The sequence below is a fragment of the Scyliorhinus torazame genome, chromosome 6, assembly GCF_047496885.1.
Source record: "Scyliorhinus torazame isolate Kashiwa2021f chromosome 6, sScyTor2.1, whole genome shotgun sequence".
Taxonomy (NCBI): Eukaryota; Metazoa; Chordata; class Chondrichthyes; order Carcharhiniformes; family Scyliorhinidae; genus Scyliorhinus; species Scyliorhinus torazame.
This window is the reverse complement of record NC_092712.1, coordinates 100,905,328-100,928,834: the sequence shown is the minus strand read 5'-3', so window position 1 is coordinate 100,928,834 and position 23,507 is coordinate 100,905,328. Positions and strand designations below refer to the sequence as shown.

Here is a 23,507-nt window from a genome sequence, read left to right as displayed (position 1 = left end):
GAAGTCCCCCACAACTCTTGCAAGTGGAACATCTGTTTGTGGAAAGATTCTCTCCAGGGGAGTGCAATTGAGCATGACTCTTCCTCCACATGTGTTAGCTGGCTATATCACTGAGCTCCAGTGGTGCCAGGCTGGAAATGCCCATGAGGACATTGGTGATGAAGAGGTTGAGAGCCTCCAGCATGAACCTGAGATGAGAAGGACCCTTGAGAATATATGGTTGGTGTGGGGGGGGGGGGGGGGGGGGGGGCGTTGGGTTCACTAAAAAGGAGCCCACAAAATATGTGAACACACTCACCTTCCCTGCCTCAGTACAGATCACAATAACATGGCATGGATTATCACTGTGATGAATGGAGTAAGGTGCGTCCATTGTTTAGGCACCAGTGAAGTATGTTCGTATGGTCAGTGAAGTATTTTAGATAATTATGCAGATCCAATAGAATTTGATCGTGTATATTAGAGCAGCGGGCAGACGTATTGAAGGAGTGAGGAATGAGCCGGGGCGACGCCCCTCTCCCCGCCTCCCCTGTAACCCAGAGCCGCTTCTCGCTGGCGTCTGCCACCCACCCAGCACTACTGTAACCAAGGCACCGGGACTGGGTGCTCGCTGTCCAGCCCGCAAAGCCTCGTAAACCAAAGCAAAAAGAAGTCAGGGGTGGTGGGGGTTCCCGTTCCAGCGACTGGTTCAGAACTTGACAGGAAGCAGGCGACACACGGAGTACTCGCCCCACCTCCTCTCCCCGCCGTGGAAGGAGCAGTGAGTGTCAGGGCGCCTTTATTTTATTGTCTATTCGCTCGGGGGCGATGCCAGCTCTGGCTGGATAAGCAGAGCTGTGGGGGAAGAGAAATGTCCGCTTTGCCTCCCCGGAAGGGTAGCTGCGTCCACAGCCAGTGCCCCCCTCAGTGAGAAAGGACCCAGTCTGTCAGATAGATGGTTCACAGCAACATGTCCAAAACGCAGGAGATCCGCATGGGAATCCTAGAAAATCCAAACATGCAGGTAACTGGGAGTTTGTCATGTAAATGAAAGCAATGTATTGCAGTGATTATATGTGATTGTTTCTGTGTCTATATATTTGTGTGTGTATACATTTATATGTATATATGTATGTTTGTACACGTACCTGAATGTATGTAGATACATATTTATCTACCATCTTGTGAGATTTGCTTAATAAAAGGATAGTTTGTTAAAAGCTCTCCCGTGCCGATGTTATTATCTCCTTACTTCCTTCGTGGGGCGGGGCAAACTAACTATACCTGGCTGGTTAAAGCAGGGCCTGGAGTATCTTTGAAGTTGCGCCTATTAGATAATAAAAATCAGCTAGCTGTCAGCAACTGTTGCGACTCAAGGGCATTCAGATTGAATGAGAAGGTAAACTGAAGCGAACTTGGGCAGCACCGCAGCAGAAAGTTAGATATTTTTTGACTGCCGGTTACCTGGTCGGATGCAGAGACTGGAAACACAGACTTACTGCACTAGGATATAATTACTTTTAATATAATGTATTTCAACGTTGCACTAACATATCTAATTTTACACGTTGGCTATATCCACTTTAAATTCTTCCAATTCCATATCTGAGTTTCAGCTCAGTGATAAAGCTGATTTCAATTATCTTTTCAAATGGATTATAATTAGTTAAAACGCTTGCGAAAAAATATGACGGAATACGAGTTTTTCAATGTAAAATGTTTGGACGGCGTGTAATCATGTTAAATATTTCATTTATAAGGCAGCAGAGAAATTATTGTTTTTTATATCTCGTGTCTTACAACAATAACGCATAATATTAGCGGTGGGGTGCATATTGTTTAATAAAGAGCGCACTGATATCCGGAGCAAAGTGTCTAAGCAGCATTTGTTGGTAAATGTGTGATACAATATTGTTCACGTTGCGTCCTTTTGAACAAAAAATGGCTTGTGGCTGATCCTTTCCCCCCTCCCCAGGTGAAAGAGATGTTTAACAGTGGCGTTTTCATGAAGGTAGCAGACCCTCGACTTAATTCCACGATGAAGGAACCTGTCTTCCATCGCCCAACGGCATCTAGGGTTTTCCACCACGTTTCATAAGAGTAGCTGACAGTGTATCCGTACCCAGATTGTAAAGCAATGCATTAAACGATTGAGACTGAGACTGCTGATGCCCAAAAAGCAACCCGGGGTGGGGGGTAATTTTGAGACTTCAACAGGTGAATGAGTGATTTAAAACCAAATATTTAAAAACATTTTAGTGCATGGAGTGTATTTTTTAAAAAATGTTACATATATACCTGTTTAAACTAATAGGGGATTTTCACAGTAACTTCATTGCAGTGTTAATGTAAGCCTACTTGTGTCAATAATAAAGATTATTATTAATACGTTTTAAACCTTCTTTGGGTTAGCCAATGAATTTTGCAAAATGGCTAATTCTCAGTAAGGCAAGGCTACATGATCATCCAGCACCAGGTGGATCATTTGTTAAATTAATAATATGTCATGCCCCTTGATTTTAGATTTAGGTCGAGTTGGGTGAGAATTTATCATTCGAACATTTTCTTAAAGATGCCTTTCTGTTTTCTTTATTAAGCGAACAGAATTTTGCATGAATTGCATAATTTCATGTTATTGATAGATGCCTTTCTAAAGAATGTAAAAGATAGATGCCTTTCTAAAGAATAAAGGGATTTGGGGATATGGTGTACGGGCCGGAGAGTGGAGCTGAGTCCACAAAGATCAGCCATGATCTCATTAAATGGCGGAGCAGGCTCGAGGGGCCAGATGGCCTACTCCTGTTCCTAATTCTTATGTTCTTATGTTCTTATTAAATGATTGCTGATTTTGGTGTTTTTTGAGTTGGAATGTTGTCATATTAGACTAATCATAAGGGTATCTCTGCAGGTTTAAAGTTAAGAGTGCACAGCCAATTCTAGGAAAGATGATCTTTTTTTTTGTTTCTTGGAGTCAGAGTTATAAAACCATACGACCATAAGACATAGGCACAGAATTAGGTCATGAGGCCCATCGAGTCTGCCCAGCCATTCAATCGTGGCTGATATTTTTCTCATTCCCATTCTCCTGCCTTCTCCCCACAACCCCTGATCCACTTATTACTCAAGAACCTATCTATCTCTGTCTTAAAGACACTCAGTGATTTGGCCTCCACAGCCTTCTGCGGCAAAGAGTTCCACAGATTAACCACCCTCTGGCTGAAGAAATTCACCCTCATCTCTGTTTTAAAGGATCGCCCCTTTAGTCTTAGATTGTGTCCTCTGCTTCTAGTTTTTCCTACAAGTGGAAACATCATCTGCACATCCACTCTATCCAGGCCTTGCAGTATCCTTGTAAGTTTCAATAAGATCCCTCCTCATCCTTCTAAACTCCAGCGAGTACAGACCCAGAGTCCTTAATTGTTCCTCATACGACAAGCTCTTCATTCCAGGGGTCATATAGCATAGAAGGGGGGCAGCCGGCACATTGAATCCTATTGCTTTTAATTTTAATTTTTGGGCTGAGTATTGAGGCTGACTTCCTGAAGATGATCTTGTATTATTCTCTCTTCAAGTTTTCAGGAAGAGGTGCAATAAGGAAAAACAGATTTAAAGGATCTGATGGTAGTACCTCATCGGATACCACCTCTAACAGCTATGTGAGACAGGTAAGGTGCAGGCTAAATGTTATAACTTCTTTCTGTGCTTTTGGACAAATAATATAATATCATTAATCAAACCATGCCAGTATACGTTTAAGGCTTATGGTTGTGCTCCTTGCACATAACTGATCTGCCTGTGGAGATTTCATCATTGACATCCATACAGTGTTCTAATAATAATACAGTTAAATAATCTACTTTGTAGATGCCATGATCACTGTTTGCTCTTTTCAAACTACATAATTCATACTTTCTGTAATAAAATCAATAGAAAAAACTGAATATTACTCAATACCTTGATTTGCAGAAATAACTTTTCATGGTCTACTGTATTCTAAAATCACTGGGGCTTGAGATATTATGGCACTTTGGGCTTGAACCCTTCAATCAGCACTGAAATCAGAAGGCATGCTTATAGAGTCTTGTATTCGTTTCATGTTATTGCGTTTACTGAACACTAAAGAAAATCCCAAATCCATCTGTTTATATTTAAGTATAAGTATCCTTCAGTCCATTGGCTACAGACCTGCTTCAATGTTTATATGAAAGTCGTTTTACATCATTCAACGTTCTTTCTAATGTCTTGTTCTTAATCTGTATATTGTAGGGGTAGTGGCTATATAATATGAACCCCTTACAAAACCCATCAGAGCAAATTCTTTAATTATGGATGTGCTATAAAATAATTATTTATTGTACTGTTCTTTCAGTCATAGGTGACATTAACGTGGGGAAAGGGAAGAGTGAAGCATTTTCTTCCTTTATATCCTTAAAAATGAAACATTGCTTTTGTTTAAACTCAAATATATGTAAAATGTGGAGCTTTTTGGCTGGCTTTCGTGGTCACTTAGTCTTGGGGGAGTGGTGACAAGTTAATGAGACAGCACAGTGGATACCCGCTGGTAGTGAGAAGTAAAAACTGTGTTGTGAGTAGCAGACAAACAACACTGCACAACATATCAGGTTTGGCAGGCAGGCAATTGTGTGAAATGGTGACTAAAGATATATCTGCCGAAGTGTGACTGAATTCATGGCAGGGGCCAAGATAAGAAGAAATCAATTCATATTCTATTTAATCTTCTTCAATGCATTAATGTTGGACTAAGCAGTGGCCACAGGCTACCCAAATGAAGGAGACCCTCACATAACTAGGCTCATCAAATCAGTGCCATTTACGTTTTGCGTTTTAAATGCGTTTTTTGACGACGATTCACAATAAATGCATATTTGAATGGAAGACGCCATCATCAGAGGCTGGTGTGATTCAGAACTGTGTTGTCAAATCTGACAATTGTTTCTTACATTTATGCACATAAATTTGTAGACATTTTCATTGTGATACCCATTCCTAAGCTCCTCACCACTTTCCCAATTTCCTGACACATTTGTTTGAAAGCAAAATGGGGCCAATAAGTCTGTCATCGCCTGGCTTATGAAATAAACTCATCACCAATTGAAGCGATGGTGTGAAATACCATTCGCAACTCAAACAAGCACATTTCCTCTGTTGGATCAGGTTATCACACCATATGAGGGTGTTTGCAAGCTGACAGAGAACAAGAACACTAAAACTTGGCAAAAAACGTCAGTGAAGAATAATGAAAACATCATCCTTTCAATGTTTTAACAATTCAAAACTGCAACTTCTCAAATTTAATTTCAATTGTGATTTAAATTGTTGTCAACCATAACCCTGAAACCAGCTATCAAGGCACTTCACCCCAGTTGCTTTTAGTCAGAAATTTCTAAAGACAGCAGGCAGTGTGGTTGAGTGTGAAAATGCATTAAATCATGCTAATAATTTAGTCATACTGTCAGGTAATATTTTGTGCCAGCTGTGTTGAAGTGCTGACAACAGGGATACGTTTACTTAATTTCCTCTGCATGCAACAATTATAAAAGTTGCACAATATCATTGTTCACTAAACAAGTTGCACACGGTTTTGTAAGAGTGGCTTTGGTGGGTACATTCATAAGAATATTGCAGCAAATAAATAAACAAAAAGGAACATGAGCTGCTTTGTAGTTAAGAGCTTTTTCTGCTCAGAATGTAATCATGTCCAATTTTGGCAATACCTATAGTTAAAACCATTGTTAAAATATTAAAAAGAAACCATTCAGGTTTTCTCCCTTACATTGAATTAAGACCCCTCTCAGAGTCTGGCTTCTGCAATCCCATTTTGCTGCTACCTGCCCAAATTAATCCTATTTTCCTGCTTCCCCTATTAAGTATTGTTTTATTATCCATTAACTTTACAAGTTTTAATCTTGCAGAAAGTTCAAAACCTTATCAGTAGGCCCAATGTGCTTCACAATTAGTTGTCAATTTTGAAGGTTAGATATTTACCACTTATGGTAAACCTTTCCACATTCCGATCACTACAGAATAATAATCTTTATTGTCACAAGTAGGCGTACCATAACACTGTAATGAAGCTACTGTGAAAAAGCCCCTAGTCGCCACATTCCAGCGCCTATTCGGGTACCCAGAGGGAGATTTCAGAATGTCCAATCACCTAACAAGCACGTCTTTCGGGACTTGTGGGAGGAAACTGCAGCACCCGGAGGAAACTCACGCAGGCACAGGGAGGACATGCAGACTCCGCACAGACAGTGACCCAAGCCAGGAATCGAACCTGGGACCCTGGCGCTGTGAAGCAACAGTGCTAACCACTGTACAACCATGCCACCCACGGCAGTACATGAAAGATGTTTCTTAAAATTTCCCTCTTTGTTATGTATTTAGTGTTTATCTTGAGATTATGGTGTTTTTACCTTCGTTCCCACTTGTAGACAAAATAATCAATGATTGACATACATAATTTTTAATATCTCTCTGCATTTTCTAGATGATTTGTACCATTTTTCTAAGGCCGGTAGTTTCCTGACACAGTTTGATTATGGAAGTGTAGCAGGAACAGGGGAGACCTGCAGTGTATTCCAATCATACAGTGCATAAGAACCAGGAGCAGAAGCAGGCCAATTGGTCCTTCGAGCTGCTGTCTCATTCAACAAGATCATGGCTGATCTGAATATTGCCTCAACTCCACTCTCCTTCCTGCTCCCATAATCTTTGTGTCATAACCATCACGGGACTTACAGAGTGGCAACAATTAGACTCCCCGTTAACCACACCGAATATGAGCTCCCCCGTTAAAGGAGCGAGGAACTCTAAATCATGTGCCATTGGCTCTTGCATAAAGTCGGCCGGTTTTGGTAACGACGGAAGGAGACCCAGCAGGTATCTTCCGGGTAGTGAAAATAATAGTTTATCGGAATAAAACTTTGTTTCCTTTTAAGGACTCGGTGTGGACTCCTTCTGGTCTGTAAAACCTTGGGCGGGATTCTCCACTCCCGCGCCGAAGTGCCCACGCCGTCGTGAACGCCCTCGAGGTTCACGATGGCGCGAAACGACCCCCATCCCGACTGATTCAGGCCCCGACAATGGGCTAGGATTGGGGCCGCGTCACCTACACACGCCAGGCCTTGTCGCCGCGTAAATGCGTCGCCGCATAGATGATGCGGCCAGTGCCGCATAACTGGCGTCACCCGCGCATGCGCGGGTTGGCCAGCGCCAACCCGCACATGCGTGGTTGCCGTCCTCTCTGAGTCCGCCCCACAAGAAGATGGCGGACGGATCTTGCGGGGCCGCGGAAGGAAGGAGGTCCTCCTTCAGAGAGGATGGCCCAACGATCGGTGGGCACCGATCGCGGGCCATGCCACATTTGAGGTATCCCACGGTGCAGGATCACCCCCCCCCCCCCCCGCAGGCCGCCACACCCCCAGCGTTCTTGCGCTGTTCCCGATGGCAGCGACCAGGTGTGGACGGCGCCGGGGGAACCCGCCGTTTTGGCCAGGCCGCTCGGCCCATCCGGGCCTGAGAATAGCGGGGGTGCTGGAGAATCGCCATTTTGGGTGTCTCCGGCGATTCTCCGGCCTGCGGCCCGCGGAATTCGATGTGGCCGTTCCCGCCGCTTGGGAGAATCGCGGGAGGGTGTCGGACCGCCGTCCCCCGAAATTTTGGCGGCCCAGGCGATTCTCCCAACTGGCGCGGGAGTGGAGAATCTCGCCCCTTGACTCCCTTGTAGACCACAAATCTGTAGAACTCGATCTTGAATATACATCTGAACCTTCATTGCACTTTGGTAGAGAATTCCAAAGATTAACAATCCTCTGAAAGAGTGTTTTCTCATCATCTCTTTTTTTAAATGAAAGACCACTTTATTGTGAAACTATGCCCCTAGTTCTAGTTTGCTCAAGCCCCTTCAGAATCTTTCATGTTTCAATAAGGTCACCTCTCATTCTTCTAAACGCCAGTGAGACTCGGCTCTATCTCCTCAGATTTACCTCATAAGATAAAGGTCGGAATTCGACGTCCGTTCACGCCGACAGGATTCATCAGTCCGACTGCAGTGAATGGAGTTTTGGCTGAATGCCAAATTCCCCGTCCTCTCTGGCAGTGCTGGCAGGGCAAACCCGGATTGGAGAATCCCGGCCACACCCTTCATCCCATTAATCAACCTCGTGAACCATCTCTGAATGTCTTGCATTGCAAGTATTTCCCTTCTTAAATAAGGAGACCAAAAGTATACACAGTACTCCGGGTGTGGCATCACTAATGTCATAGAATCACTACAGTGCAGAAGGAGGCCATTCGGCCCATTGAGGCTGCACCGACCCTCCGAAAGAGCACCCTGCCTAGGCTTAAGCCCCCGCCCTATTCCCATGTCCCCATTTAATATTTAGACACAAAGGGGCAATTTAAAATGGCCAATCTGCCTAACCCATAGAATTTACAGTGCAGAAGGAGGCCATTCGGCCCATCGAGTCTGCACCGGCTCTTGGAAAGAGCACCCTTCCAAACGGACACCTCCACCCTATCCCCATAACCCAGTTACCCCATCCAACACTAAGGCCAATTTTGGACACTAAGGGCAATTTAGCATGGCCAGTCCACCTAACCCGCTCATGTTTGGACTGTGGGAGGAAACTGGAGCACCCAGAGCAAACCCATGCAGACACAGGAAGAACGTACAAACTCCACATCGACAGTCGCCCAAGATCGGGATCGAAGCCGGGTCCCTGGCACTGTGAGACAGCAGTGCTAACCACTGTGCCACCATGCCTGTACAACTGTGCCAAGATTTCCCTAATTTTATCCTTTTATCCCTTTGCAATAAAGGACAACATTCCTTACGCCTTCCTACGTACATGTTCTACCTGCATGCAAACATTTTTTGATCCATATACTCAGATCCCTCAGTACTGCAGCATTCTACAGTCTCTGAATTGACATAATATTTTGCTTTTGTAGTCTTCCAGTCAAAGTGGAAAACCACACATTTCCCCGCATTATATTCCATCTGAGCATCAGCTGTGGCTCATCTGCCAGTACTCTTGCCTTTGAATCCGAGAGTTTCTGGGCTCAACTCACACCCCAGAGCCTGAGGACAAAAATCATGGTTGACACTCCAGTGCACTACTGTGTGAGTGTTGCAATGAAGAGGTGCCGTCCCTTAGATGAGATGTCAAACCAAGGTTTGATCTGCCTGATTGAGTGACTGTACAAGACTCCATGCGCTATTTCCAAGAAGAGAAAGGGAGTTATCCCTGGTGTCCTGGTCAATGTTTATCCGTCAATCAACATGATTTAACAGATTACTTGGTTATTATCACATTGCTGTTTGTCCAAGCTTGTTGTGTGCAAATTGCTAGGTTTTCTACATTAAATATGGTGGGGGGCTGGTTTAGCTCAGTTGGATGGACAGATGGTTTGCAATGCAGAGCAAGACAAAGCACAGATTCAATTCCCATACAAGCGGAGGTTATTCATGAGGCCTTCTCAACCTTGCCCCTCACTGAGGTGTGGTGATCGTCAGATTAAATCACCACCAGTCAGCTCTCCCTCTCAAAGGAAAAAGATGGTCATGTGGGACTATGGTGACTTTACTATTAGAATGGCGACTGCCCCTCAAAATAATACATACTTCATTCATTTGAGATGTCTGGTGGTTGGGAAACGTGCTATTTGAGTGCAGATCTTTCTTCCTTTTTATTGGCCAAACTTTTTGCTCACTCACTAACAGCATAAGACTATAAGATATATGAGCAGAATTTAGCTATTTGGCCCATTGAGTCTGCTCCGCCATTCAATCATGGCTGATAAGTTTCTCATGCCCATTTTCCTGTCTTCTTCCCATAATCCTGATCCCTCTATTAATCAAGAAACTATCTATCTCTGTCTTAAGACACTCAGTAACTTGGTCTCCACAGCCTTCTGCGGCGATGAGTTCCACAGAGTCACCACCCTCTGGCTGAAGAAATTCCTCCTCATCTCAGTTTTAAATGATCGTCCCTTCAGTCTGAGGCTGCATCCTTGGGTTCTAGTCTCTCCTACTAGTAGAAACATCTTTTCCACATGCATTCTATTTAAGACTCTCAGTATTCTGTAAGTTTCAATGAGATACCCCTCATTCTTCTAAACTCTATCGAGTACAGACCCAGAGTCCTCAATTGCTCCTCATATGACAAGCCCTTCACTCCCAGGATCATTCTTGTGAACCTCCTCTGGACACCCTCCAAGGCCAGCACATCCTTTCTTAGATACGGGGCCCAAAACTGCTCACAATACTCCAGATGGAGTCTGACCAGAGCCTTATACAGCCTCAGTAGTATATCCCTACACTTGTATTCTAGCCCTTTCAAAATGAACACTAACATTGCATTTGCTTTCCTAACTACCAACTGAACCTGCACATTTACTTTAAGAGAATCCTGAACTGGGACTAGAAGGTTAGTCAGCCAATTCTCTATCCATGCCAGTATCTTGCCCCAACACCATGGGCACTAATCTTATTCAGCAGCCTCCAGTATGGCCTTCTGGAAATCCAAATTGATCACGTCCAATGGCTCTCCTTTGTCAAACTTCGTCATTGTCTCCTCAAAGAACTCTAACAGATTTGTCAGACATGACCTCCCCTTGACAACGCCGTGCTGACTCAATCCTATTTTGTCATGCACCCCCAAGTACTCCACAATCTCACCCTTAATAATGGACTCTAAAATCTTACCACCGACTGAAGTCAGGCTAACTGGCCTATGATTTCTCATTTTCAGCCTCCCTTCCATCTTAACAGTGGTGTTACATTAGCAACATTCCAGTCTTCTGGGACCCTCCCTGACTCCAGTGATTCTTGAAAGATCACCACTAATGCCTCCATAATCTCCTCCGCTTTCTCCTTCAGATGGGGTGTTGTCCATCCGGTCCAACTCATTTATCCACCCTCAAACCTTTCAGTTTCCCCATCACCTTCTCATTAGTGATGACCACTATACTCACCTCGGGCTCTCGATCAGGAAACAACAAGACTGCTTCGATGAGAATGATCAGGAGATCCAGGATCTCCTTGACTACAAATGCAAGGCGTCTTGAACTGGCTGCTCCAGCAAAACCCGAGTGAGAGGAAACAAGCCTACAGGCAATTGAAGGCCGAGGTGCAACAAAGAACTTGTGATCTAAAGATCAGATGGTGGGTGGAAAGAGTGCAGGACTCTCAGCAACTCGCTGACAACCATGATGTGCGAGGCTTCTTCAGCGCAATTAAAACCATCTTCAGCCCGAGTACCCAGGGACCCACCGCACTGAGTGCCAAAACTGGAGAGGCGCTCTTCAAAGACAGAAAGGCAGTCAGTGCCCACTGGAGTGAGCTGGAGAGAGCACTTTGAGTACCTCCTCAACCAAGACACAGGCTTTGACGCAAGTGCTCTCGATACCATCCCGCCACCATCTCAACGCAAGCCCAGCTCGCCGTGAGGTCGAAAAAGCCATCCGACAGCTGAAGAACAACAAGGCCTCTGGTGCTGATGGAATTCCGCAGAATTATTGAAATGCGGCGGAGAGGCACTCTTGACAAGAATCCACAACCTCATCACCCTTGTCTGGAAGAAAGAGAGCATGCTGGGTGATCTCAGAGATGTCTTAATTGTGACCATCTTCAAGAAAGGAGACAGGTCCAACCGCCACAGGAAAGATCATCATGAGAATCTTCCTCAACCACCTCCTCCCAGTGGCTGAAGAGCTCCTCTCTGAGTCTGAGTACAGCTTCAGCCCATCAAGAGTCTCAATGGACATGATCTTCAGAGTGCGACAAGTCCAGGAAAAGTGCAGGGAGCAGCATCAACCTCTGTACATGGCATTCTTCGATCCCACAAAGGCCTTTGACTCTGTCAACCATAAGGGATTGTGGAACATCCTCCTCAAATTCGGCTGCCCGCAGAAATTTGTCACCATTCACTGCCTGCTCCATGATGACATGCAAGCCGTGATCCTCAGCACCGGAGCCACCACAGACCCGTATGCAAATTGGGATCAAACAGGGCTACATCTGTACACCAACGCTCCTCTCCACCTTCCTCACAGCAACACACCACCCTGTCACCCTGAAGCTCCCCAATGGAGTGGAGCTAACCTACCGGACAATTGGGAAACTGTTCAACCTCCGACAGCTCCAGGCCAGGACCATGACCATGACAACCTCTGTTATCGAGCTGCAGGATGCAGTTGATGCCTGTGTGTGTGCACACTCAGTGACCGAGCTACAAACCATCGTTGATGCATTCAGCGAGTCATATGAGAGAATGGGCCTCAGACTAAACATCCGGAAAACAAAGGTTCTGTACCAGTGTGTTCCTGCCACACAAAAATGCCCACGACCATCAAGATCCACGGTAAGCCCTTGGACAATGTGGATTATTTCCCATATCTCGGGGGCCTCCTCTTGGTGTGAGCAGACATTGACGGCGAAATCCAGTATTGACTCCAATGCGCCAATGCAGTCTTCAAATGCCTGAGGAACAGAGTGTTCAAAGACCAAGACCTCAAATCCAGCACCAACCTCATGATCTCCAGAGTCGCCATGGTCCCCCCCTCCTGTATGTATCAGAAACATGGATAATGTACGGTAGACACCTCAAATCCTGGGAGAGACATTGCCAAGGTTGCCTCCACAAAATCCTGCAAATCCACTGGCAGGAAAGGCCTCCCAATGTGAGCATCCTTTCCCAGGCCAATATCCCCAGAGTCGAGGCACTGGTCCCAAAACAAGTGTTCTACTCCGAGCTCTGCAATGGAAAGCGATCTCTAGGATGGCAAGAGGAAAGGCTGCAAGGACACTCTGAAAGCCTCCCTAAATACCATAGTGGAGCGGATCTCAAATAACAACGAGTCAGAATACAGGAGGGAGTGGAGTGGTGCAGCGACAACAATCTATCCCTCAATGCCAGCAAAACTAAAAAGCTGGTCATTGACCTCAGAAAGCAAAGTACTGTACACACCCCTGTCAGCATCAACTGGGCAGAGGTGGAGATGTTTAGCAGTTCAAAATTCCTAGGGGTACACATCTCCAAAAATCTGCCTGGTCCACCCACGTTGACGCTATCACCAAGAAAGCACAACAGCGCCTATACTTCCTCAGGAAACTAAGGAAATTTGCAATGTCCACATTAACTCTTATCAACTTTTACAGATGCACTGTAGAAAGCATCCTATCAGGCTGCATCACAGCCTGGTATGGCAACTGCTCGGCCCAAGACCGCAAGAAACATCAGAGAGTCATGAACACAGCCCAGTCCATCACACGAACCTGCCTCCCATCCATTGACTCCATCTACACCTCCCGCTGCCTGGGTAAAGCAGGCAGCATAATCAAAAGACCCCTCCCACCCAGCTTACTCACTCTTCCAACTTCTCCCATGGGGCAGGTGATACAGAAGTCTGAGAACACGCACGAACAGACTCAAAAACAACTTCTTCCCCACTGTTACCAGACTTCTAAACGACCCTCTTAAGGACTGATCTGATTAATACTACACCCATGTATGCTTCATCCAATGCCGGTGTTATCCAATTACATTGTGTACCTTGCGTTGCCCTATTAAGTATTTTCTTTTATTTCCTTTTCTTTTCATGTATTTAATGATCTGTTGAGCTGGTCGCAGAAAAATACTTTTCACTGTACCTCGATACACGTGACGATAACAAAAAAAAACAACATCCCCATCGACGCGTGGGAATTGCTTGCCTTGGAAAGCACAAACTGGAGAAAAAGTATTGCCAATCATCTTCAGCGTTGTAGGCTGGAACACATGGAGGCTAAGTGGAAGGAGAATGCAGAATTGAAAACATCCCACCCACCCACTTCATCACACACCATTTGCCAAACCTGTGCCAGACTCTGCAGATCCAGGATGGGAATTTTCAGCCACCACAGAACCCACCTCCCCGGAGTGGAAGCAAATCAGCCTCGATGCTGAGGGACGGACCAAGAGCCAAGACAGAAGAGACACTCGCTTATGCCCCCTGACTCTCTTGAAGTTCTGGGGCTGGAGTCTCCAAAAATGGGGCTATGTCCCCCCCAGCGTAAAAACCTTTCTTAAAAAGGTCAAGAGCGATTCTCTGACCTGCAGGGGGCTGGCAAGGCCCCGGAGAGCTTCTCGCAGCTCTGGCTGTGGATACGGGTCCCTGCACTTCCGGTCGGGAATCCGCACATGCGCACAGCAGTGGCCTTCGGCGGCCGCGCCATGCGTGATGACGGACTTGGACCGCGGACCGACATCGAGACTGTAGGCCCCCCCGAGATGGCACGTGCCCGCAGATCCGAGCCCCCCGAACGCTGCCCTGGCTGCCCATAAGGTTCCCCGGGTGATCGATCTCCCCGCCATCCACCAGGGTGGCCGCGGACTGAATCCTCAGCCACCCGAGGTTCCCAATGGCCAATACGTGGTTAGAACCACGCTGTCGGGAACTCATCCAGTTTTGCCTGGAGAATTGCTGGGGGGGGGGGGCTCTGTAAATGGCCCCCCAACCATGCCGCGTAATCCACATGCGATCGATTCTCCGGGGATTTCCGCGTAAAGATCGATTCTCCGCCCCCGCGTCAAACGCGATTTTGGCATGGGGCTGCGGAGAATCCCGCCCCTGATATCCCACTTGTGTGTTCCACCGTGAAGATTGATGGAAAGTAACTATGCAGTTCCGCTGCAATTTCTTTGTTCCCCATTACTACTTCTCCAGCCTCATTTTCCAGTTGTCTAATGTACATTATTGCCCCTCTCTTACCTTTTTATATATCGGGAAAATCTCTTGCAATCTTCTTTTATATTACTAGCTAGCTTACACTCTTCTTCGCCTCCCCTTGTTGCTTTTCTAGTTGTCCTCTGCATAATTTTAAAGGCTCCCCAATCCTCTGACTTCGCACTAATCCTCTCCACATTGTCTGCTTTTTCTTTTGCTTTAATGCTGTCCCTGACTTCCCTTGTCAGCCATGGTTGCCTCATCCTACCCTTAGCATATTTCCTCCTCCTTGGAACCCCACCTAACCTTTGGACACAAAGGAGAAATTTAGCATTGCCAATCCGACTGACCGGGGACTCGCCAGGACTCTGGTCACAGCATGATTCAGGTGAAGATCATTCCATCAGAACAGCTCCCTGTTTCCCCAGTACTGGTGTCACTGCCCCATGCATTCAAACCTATTTCTCCCATACATATCTTTGAGCCCCGCATTTACATATTTAATCTTATTGAACTTGTGCCAATTAGCTCATGGCTCAGGTAGTGATCTGGAGATTATTACCTTTTTGGTTCTGCTTTTTAATTTTGCCCCTAGCTGCTCATGTCCCTCCATCAGAACCTCTATCTTTGTTCTAACAATGGTGTTTGTTCCCACGTGGACCATGACAACTGGATTTTTACCATCCCACTCCCAGTTCCTCTGCAGAACCAGATGGGATATCCAGAAGCTGAGCACAAGGTAGGCACAACCACCTTTGGGACTCTCAGGACGGGATTCTCCTATTCGGCGGCAGAGTGTCCACGCCGTCGGAAACGCCTTCGCGTTTCACGAGGGCGTGAACGGGCCGCTGGGAGTACCGATTCTGGCCCCTACAGGGGGCGAGCATGGCGCTTGAGCGGTTCACGCCTCTCCAGCCTCCCATCCCGGCGTGAACTGTGCTCCGCGGGATCTGTGCATGCGCAGTGGTGCTGGCGTCAATGAGGACATGCGCAGTGGCATCCGCGGAGAATCGCTTGCCGGCGTCGGGGCGACGTGGCGTGGTTGCGGTGATCCTACTGCCCGGCGCAGGACTGGGAGAATCCTGCCCTCGATCTGGGTCGCAGAGAACAGTGTCTATGCCCCTAACTATACTATCCCGGATTACGATGACATTTCTTTTCTCTCCCTCCACTTGAATGGCTCCCTGTGTGGTGATGTGCATCAATGTAAATGCATGTAGGCTAGCTAGACACAAGAGGGAGCACCAGTGACATCACACACACACACTCAACCAATAGATTAGATAGGACACGACCAATGGACATTGACGATACACACACATGATCTGCCTCTTTCCAGTGGAGACAGTCAGTGAGTAGAGACACAGTGTTGATTCACTATTATATCCACCACGTGGATTGCAGCAACTGGTTAGTCAGTCTGGGTAGCTATAGTAGGATTAGCAGTAGTGTCGAACCCGAGTAACAGAAGTGTAAATAGTTTAATAAACGTGTTGAAGTTATCTCCACGTCTGAACCTTTGTCAAGTGCACCACAAGGAAGCCACTTATGTTACACCTACAACACAACAAATTACCCTGTACCACAGTGCTGTGGTCAGTTTGCTCACCCTCCCCACACAGGGAGCAAGAATCTTGAACCTGTTGGACAAAAGACAAGGGCTGAGATTCCTGAAACCACACCTCCTGGATCCCTCTACCTACCTCACTCATAGTCACATGCACCTGTGCCGGAACACTGGCCAAATTCAAGGTAGTTAATGAAATGAGTGTGACTGCCTCCTGTAACACAGCATCCAGGTAACTCTTCCCCTCACTGATGTGTCTCAGCATCCGAAGCTCAGACTCCAGCTCATCAACTCTGAGCCGGAGTTCCTCAAGAAACCAACACTTACTGCAGACGTGGTCACTTGGAACCATAATGGGGTCCACCAGCTCCCACATCATTCAGGAACAACACATTGCCTGACCCTGAAACTCTATTTTATTTAATTAGTTGAAAAAAAAATTCCAGCTTGTTTTCAGTCTTTCTAATCTGTAGACTTTTTTTTCTCTTTTTACCTTTTACCAGGGGCTGGTTTAGCACACTGGGCTAAATCGCTGGCTTTGAAAGCAGACCAAGGCAGGCCAGCAGCACGGTTCAATTCCTGGACCAGCCTCCTTGAACAGGCGCCGGAATGTGGCGACTAGGGGCTTTTCACAGTAACTTCATTGAAGCCTACTTGTGACAATAACCAATTTTCATTTCATTTTCATTTCATTTCATTCATTTACCTTCAATCAGAAAGCAACTTCGAATAGATCATGCAAATGAGCAGTTATTTACCAGCCAATGAACTTATGAACCCTGGGCTAAATCGCTGGCTTTTAAAGCAGACCAAGGCAGGCCAGCAGCACAGTTCAATTCCCGTACCAGCCTCCCCGAACAGGCGCCGGAATGTGGCGACTAGGGGCTTTTCACAGTAACTTCATTGAAGCCTGCTTGTGACAAGTGATTTTGATTTCATTTAATTTCATTATGAACCTCTGCCATCACTCTTGGATTGTTTTTCAAACTCAGCCCGCTGCCCAGAGGCGTCGCTGTCAGCTCCTGCTCTTTTTAAATCTCCGCACATATTATCCCCAGCTCAATATACATTGAGCTCTGACACTTTATCAAATGCCTTTTGGAGATGGGTCGGGATTCTCCAATTCCGCGGAGGTTCTAACGCCGGCGTGAAAAGCGGCGCCAACCACTCCGGCATCAGTGGTCCCTGATAATCAGGGATGCTCCCCTTCCTAGGGGGCTAGGTCGGCGCCAGAGTGGAACCCGCAGCTCCAGCCGGTGCGGAATGGCCGGCACGAGTTTGCGCATGTGCGCTATGGCCAGCGTGATTCTGCCCATGCACGTGGGTTCCCGTCTCCCCACCGGCCCCCGGGCAATATGGCGGAGCCCTACAGGGGCCCGGCGCAGAGGAAAATAGGCCCTCACGGAATCAACCCGCCCGCCGATCGGTAGGCCCCGATCGTGGGCCAGGACACCGTGCAGGCCCTCCCGGGGTCGGATCCCCCAGCCCTCCCTCCAGGACAGCCCCCACAGACATACCTTCCAGGTCCCGCCGTGTGGGACCTGAGTAACCGAGTGGGACTCGGCCGAACTCAGCGGGCACTTAGTCCGCCGAGGCCTGGAGAATTGCTGGGAGGGGGGGGCGCTTTCAATGGCCCTGACCGGCGCGGGGCGATCCCGCGGGCGCCCAAAAATCGGCTGCAGAGAATTGGCGAGCAGGCGTCGGGGCGGCGCGGCGTGATTCTCGCGTTCCCCCGGGTGTCGGAGAATCCTGGCTCAGCTCTGTGCAGGTTTCAAAAGAAACTCCACTGCATTCCAATGATTGCTCTTAAATTTCTAAGGATCCTAGGGAATACCTTCCATGGACGTTTGGTTTCTGCAGCTTTTTGGCCAAAACAAATCCATCCTCACCATCCTCTGGGTAGAATTTTACAGGCCCCCTCTAATGGGTCTGAAGTTGGCGGGACCTGTAAATTTCCTGGGTGACATTTCTGCCACTCCCCTGCCTGCCCTTGGCCTCCCTGCTATTTTTCTAGGTGGTGGTGATATCTCCGATGGCTGGCCCACCTCCCCACAATTATAGGCCTGAAGTAGCCAATTAATGATCATTTAATGTCTACTTCCTACCCAACAGTAGTTTTGGGACTGGTGAGGGGGGTTAATGACAGGGCGGGGGTGTAGGGGGGAGCTGGTGGAGAGAGGCATAAGCCCAGCAAGTTATTCTGCTCTGGTCTTTTGCGTGGGATGGGCGATATGCCTCAGATTCTGGCCCATCTTTCGAAGTTAACATTCCCCCACCAAGCCCCTGGGTACTCTCTCCACACTGCCCCCCCCCCCCTCCCCCAACCTGGACTGTAAAGCATAATCCCCCTCCCACCCCACCCAAGACCTCCCTACATCCTCGCCCTCACAAAACCCCACAATCCCCACTTGCCTCTATCCTGGGGTTCTGGCACTTTGGCTTGGCATTGCGGAGACTACAGAGCTGCCAGCCAATCAGATTGACCATCAGCTCTCTGAGGCAGGACTTCTGTTTGAAGCATTAAATGGCTGCGGGGACATCTCTGCTCAGCGGGGATGAAATCCCCACAACTCCTCCCGTGACAGTATAGGAAACATTGCTGTCAGAAAGGTTCTGCTCTCGGACATGCGGTGGCGGCCATGAAGTGAGCAGCCGCACATTTGGTGGCTCCCACTCAAGGTGGTATTTTTTGGTCTTTTCCCCATCCGAAGGGTGAAATATTTGAGTGCAAGAGGTGCAGGAGAACCTGGGGAAGGTTTTACTTCTCTGGTGTGGCTGGTGGATGTATCCACGGACTAGGAGTGGGACAAGAGGAAAAGAGCTGCTGGAACAGGAGATCTTTGTGGTGCGCCCCAGGGTAAGATAGCACAGGGGCAAGGGGGCTGCTCTGCCCACCCAGTGGTCAACAGAGCAGCTAATAGAATTACTAAATGTAAAGTTGTGCCAGCAGAGGAAAGAGGCCCTGGAAGATTTGGCCAAGGATGTGGAACCGATTAATTCAGGGAACAAGAGAGTGGAGCAGAGGCTGGAGTCCCAGGGCCGTGCGATCCAGAAAGTGGAGGGGGCGGTGGGGGAGCATGAGGAGCTCTTTGGTGGCCGAGATGGGGGGAACCTGGGGCCACAGCTGGTGAGGTCTTATAATGAGGCAAGGGAGGGTGGGAACTCCTCCCTACATTGTCGCAGGCTTCCAGCTCCCTGATATTGAAACACAACAAGGATTAGGAGCAGTGTGGTTCATACTGCTCGATATCATGATCATAGATTATCATAGAATTTACAGTGCAGAAGGAGGCCATTCGGCCATTACTTAACATAGACGGCAAGCTGTTGGCGAAATTGCTGGCCTCGCCAATCAAGGACTGCACCCCGGGGGTGATAGGCGAGGACCAAATGAGTTTCATGAAAGGGAGGCAGTTGTCGGCGAATGTGAGAAGGCTGCTCAATGTGATTATGAAAGAGAAAATGCTGGAAAATCTCAGCAGGTCTGGCATCATGTGTAGGGAGAGAAAGGAGCTAACATTTCGAGTCCGATGACTCTTTGTCAAAGCTAACAGACAGAGAAAGTGGGAAATATTTATACTGTGGAGTGAGAATGAAAGATGAGTCACAGCCACAGAAACTCAGGGAAACCGGGTGCTAATGGCCACAGAAACCAAGGGGAAAGAGTGCTAATGGCAGTCCCCAGAGAGGACAAATGATGTGAAAGGTCAAACAGCAGGGAAACTAACATCAGAGGATGAACTGTAGATGTGGGGGAGGGGAAGGGGGAAGCAAAGAGGAGAAAGGTTGAGGAAAGGTGGATAAGATTGGGGGAGGGTGTTAAATATATGTTAAGAAAGAAAGAAATGGTAAAAGACAGTTAAAATGAAATGGGATGAAAACAAATGGGTCGAGGTGGGGTAGAGCTGATCATTTGAAGTTGTTGAATTCGATGTTGAGACCGGAAGGCTGTAGCGTGCCTAACCGGAAGATGAGATGTTGTTCCTCCAGTTTGCGTTGAACTTCACTGGAACATTGCAGCAGGCCAAGAACAGACATGTGGGCATGGGAGCAGGGTCTTGTGTTAAAATGGCAAGCAACAGGAAGGTCAGGGTCCTGAATGCGCACAGACTGAAGATGCTCAGCAAAGTGATCACCCAGTCTGCGTTTGGTCTTTCTGATATAGAGGAGACCACATTGGGAGCAGCGAATGCAGTAGACCAAATTGGAAGAGATGCAAGTGAAACGCTGCTTAACCTGTACTGAGTGTTTTGGGCCTGGGATGTTAAGCATGGAAGAGGTAAAGGGGCAGGTGTTACACCTTCTGCGATTGCATGGGAAGGTGCCATGGGTGATGGGAGAGGTACTGGGTATGGTGGAGGAGTGGACTAGATTATCTTGGAGAGAACGGTCTCTGTGGAATGCTGACAGAGGGAGTGAAGGGAAGATGTGTTTGGTAGTGGCATCACGCTGGAGTTGGCGAAAATGGCGGAGGATTAGGCTTTGCATACGGAATCTGGTGGGATAAAATGTGAAGACAAGGAGGACTCCATCCTTGTTCTGGGAGTGAGGGGAGGGAGCGAGGGTAGTGGCGCGGGTGATGGACCGCACACTGTTGAGGGCCCTGTCCACAATTGTAATTGGGAAATCACGGTCGAGGAAGAAGGAACACATTTTCGAAGCACCATTTTGGAAAGTGGCATCATGGGAACAAATTTGCCGGAGGCGAAGGAGTCGAGAGAAAGGGATGGAGTCCTTACAGGGTGTAGGGTGCGAAGAGCTGTAGTCCAGATAGTTGTGGGAGTCTTGTAGTGGATAGTCTATTGCCGGAAATGGAGACAGAAAGATCAAAGACGGGAAGGGAAGTGTCTGAGATGGACCAGGTGAAAGTGATGGAGGGGTGGAAGCGAAGTTGATGAATTTTTCCAGGTCCGAGTGAGAGCATGATGCGGCACCAAAATAGTCATCAATGTGTCGGTAAAGGAGTTGTGGGAGGGGGCCTGGATAGGCCTGAAACAAGGAATGTTCCACATACCCCATAAAAAGGCAAGCATAGCTAGGACCCATGCGGGTACCCATTGCTACTATCATCCTACCAGCCTCCGTAATCCTCCGCCATTTTCGCTAACTCCAGCGTGATGCCACCACCAAACACATCTTCCCTTCACTCCCTCTGTCAGCATTCCGCAGAGGCCGTTCCCTCCGAGATAATCTAGTCCACGCCTCCATGTGTGGGGTACCGCCGAGCATAGGGTCTCACTGTATGCTGATTACTTGCTACTATACATTTTGGACCCATAGAGCAGTATTGGGAACATTTTGGAGATTATGCAGGAATTTGGCCAGTTCTCCGGGTGCAAGTTGAATATGGGAAAGAGTGAGGTGTTTCCGATTGAGACTAGAGGGCAGGAGAGGAGATTAGGGGAGCTGCCATTCATGGTGGTGGGCGCGAGCTTTCGATACTTGGGAATGCAAGTGACACGGAGCTGGGCACAGCTGCACAATCTGAACTTGACTCGTTGGTGGAGCAGATGTAGGGAGGTGGGATATGCTGCCGTTGGCACTGGCAGGGTGGTGTCATGTGAGAGTACCTTTAAGACATGGATGTTTAAGCAATGTAGAACATAGAACATAGGACATAGAACATTACAGCGCAGTACAGGCCCTTCGGCCCTCGATGTTGCGGCGACCTGTGAAACCACTCTAAAGCCCATCGACACTATTCCCTTATGGTCCATTTGTTTATCCAGTGACCATTTAAATGCCCATAATGTTGGCGAGTCCACTACTGTTGCAGGCAGGGCATTCCACGCCCTTCCTACTCTCTGAGTAAAGAACCTACCTCTGACATCTGTCCTATATCTATCTCCCCTCAATTTAAAGCTAAGTCCCTTCGTGCTAGACATCACCATCTGAGGAAAAAGACTCTCACTGTCCACCCTATCAAATCCTCTGATCATCTTGTATGCCTCAATTAAGGCACCTCTTAACCTTCTTCTCTCTAACGAAAACAGCCTCAAGTCCCTGAGCCTTCCCTCATAAGATCTTCCCTCCATACCAGGCAACATCCTGATGAATCTTCTCTGCATCCTTTCCAATGCTTCCACATTCTTCCTATAATGCGGCGACTAGAACTGCACGCAATACTCCAAATGCAGCCGCACCAGAGTTTTGTACAGTTGCAACATGACCTCATGGCTCCGAAACTCAATCCCTCTACCAATTAAAGCTAACACACCGTACGCCTTCTTAACAACCCTCTCAACCTGGGTGGCAACTTTCAGGGATCTATATACATGGACACTGAGATCGCTCTGCTCATCCACACTGCCAAGTATCTTACCATTAGCCCAGTACTCCGTCTTCCTGTTATTCCTTCCAAAATGAATCACCTCACACTTTTATGCATTAAACTCCATTTGCCACCTCTCAGCCCAGCGCTGCAGCTTATCTATGTCCCTCTGTAACTTGTAACATCCTTCCGCACTGTCCACAACTCCACCGACTTTAGTGTCATCTGCAAATTTACTCATCCATCCTTCTACGCCCTCCTCCAGGTCATTTATAAAAATGACAAACAGCAGTGGCCCCAAAACAGATCCTTGTGGTACACCACTAGTAACTGAACTCCAGGCTGAACATTTCCCATCAGCCACCACCCTTTGTCTTCTTCCAGCTAGCCAATTTCTGATCCAAACTGCTAAATCACCCTGAATCCCATGCCTCTGTATTTTCAGCAGTAGCCTACCATGGGGAACCTTATCAAACGCTTTACTGAAATCCATATACACCACATCAACTGTTTTACCCTCATCCATCTTTTTGGTCACCTTCTCAAAGAACTCTATAAGGTTTGTGAGGCACGACCTACCCTTCACAAAACCGTGTTGACTATCTCTAATCAAATTATTCCTTTCCAGATGATTATACATCCTATCTCTTATAAACCTTTCCAAGATTTTTCCCACAACAGAAGTAAGGCACACTGGTCTATAGTTACCGGGGTTATCTCTACTCCCCTTCTTGAACAAGGGGCAACATTTGCTATCCTCCAGTCTTCTGGCACTATTCCTGTAGCCAAAGATGGCATAAAGATCAAGGCCAAAGGCTCAGCAATCACCTCCCTAGCTTCCCAGAGAATCCTAGGATAAATCCTATCTGGCCCAGGTGACTTATCTATTTTCACACTTTCCAGAATTGCTAACACCTCCTCCTTATGAACCTCAAGCCCTTCTAGTCTAGTAGCCTGAAT

At 47.4% G+C, this 23,507-nt stretch overlaps 1 protein-coding gene across 2 annotated transcripts in view; it reads left to right on the top strand.

The window, feature by feature from the left end:
• The first annotated feature begins 554 nt into the window (after nucleotides 1-554).
• The window catches only part of LOC140424913 (voltage-dependent L-type calcium channel subunit beta-2-like), a 656,293-nt gene continuing 633,340 nt past the window's right edge, over nucleotides 555-23,507 (top strand). For both annotated transcript variants that reach the window (XM_072508564.1, XM_072508560.1), the window contains exons 1-2: nucleotides 555-1,003; nucleotides 3,552-3,644. In XM_072508564.1, the coding sequence (XP_072364665.1) occupies nucleotides 935-1,003; nucleotides 3,552-3,644 (162 nt within the window). In that variant the 5' untranslated portion in view covers nucleotides 555-934. The remainder of the gene's footprint in view (nucleotides 1,004-3,551; nucleotides 3,645-23,507) is intronic.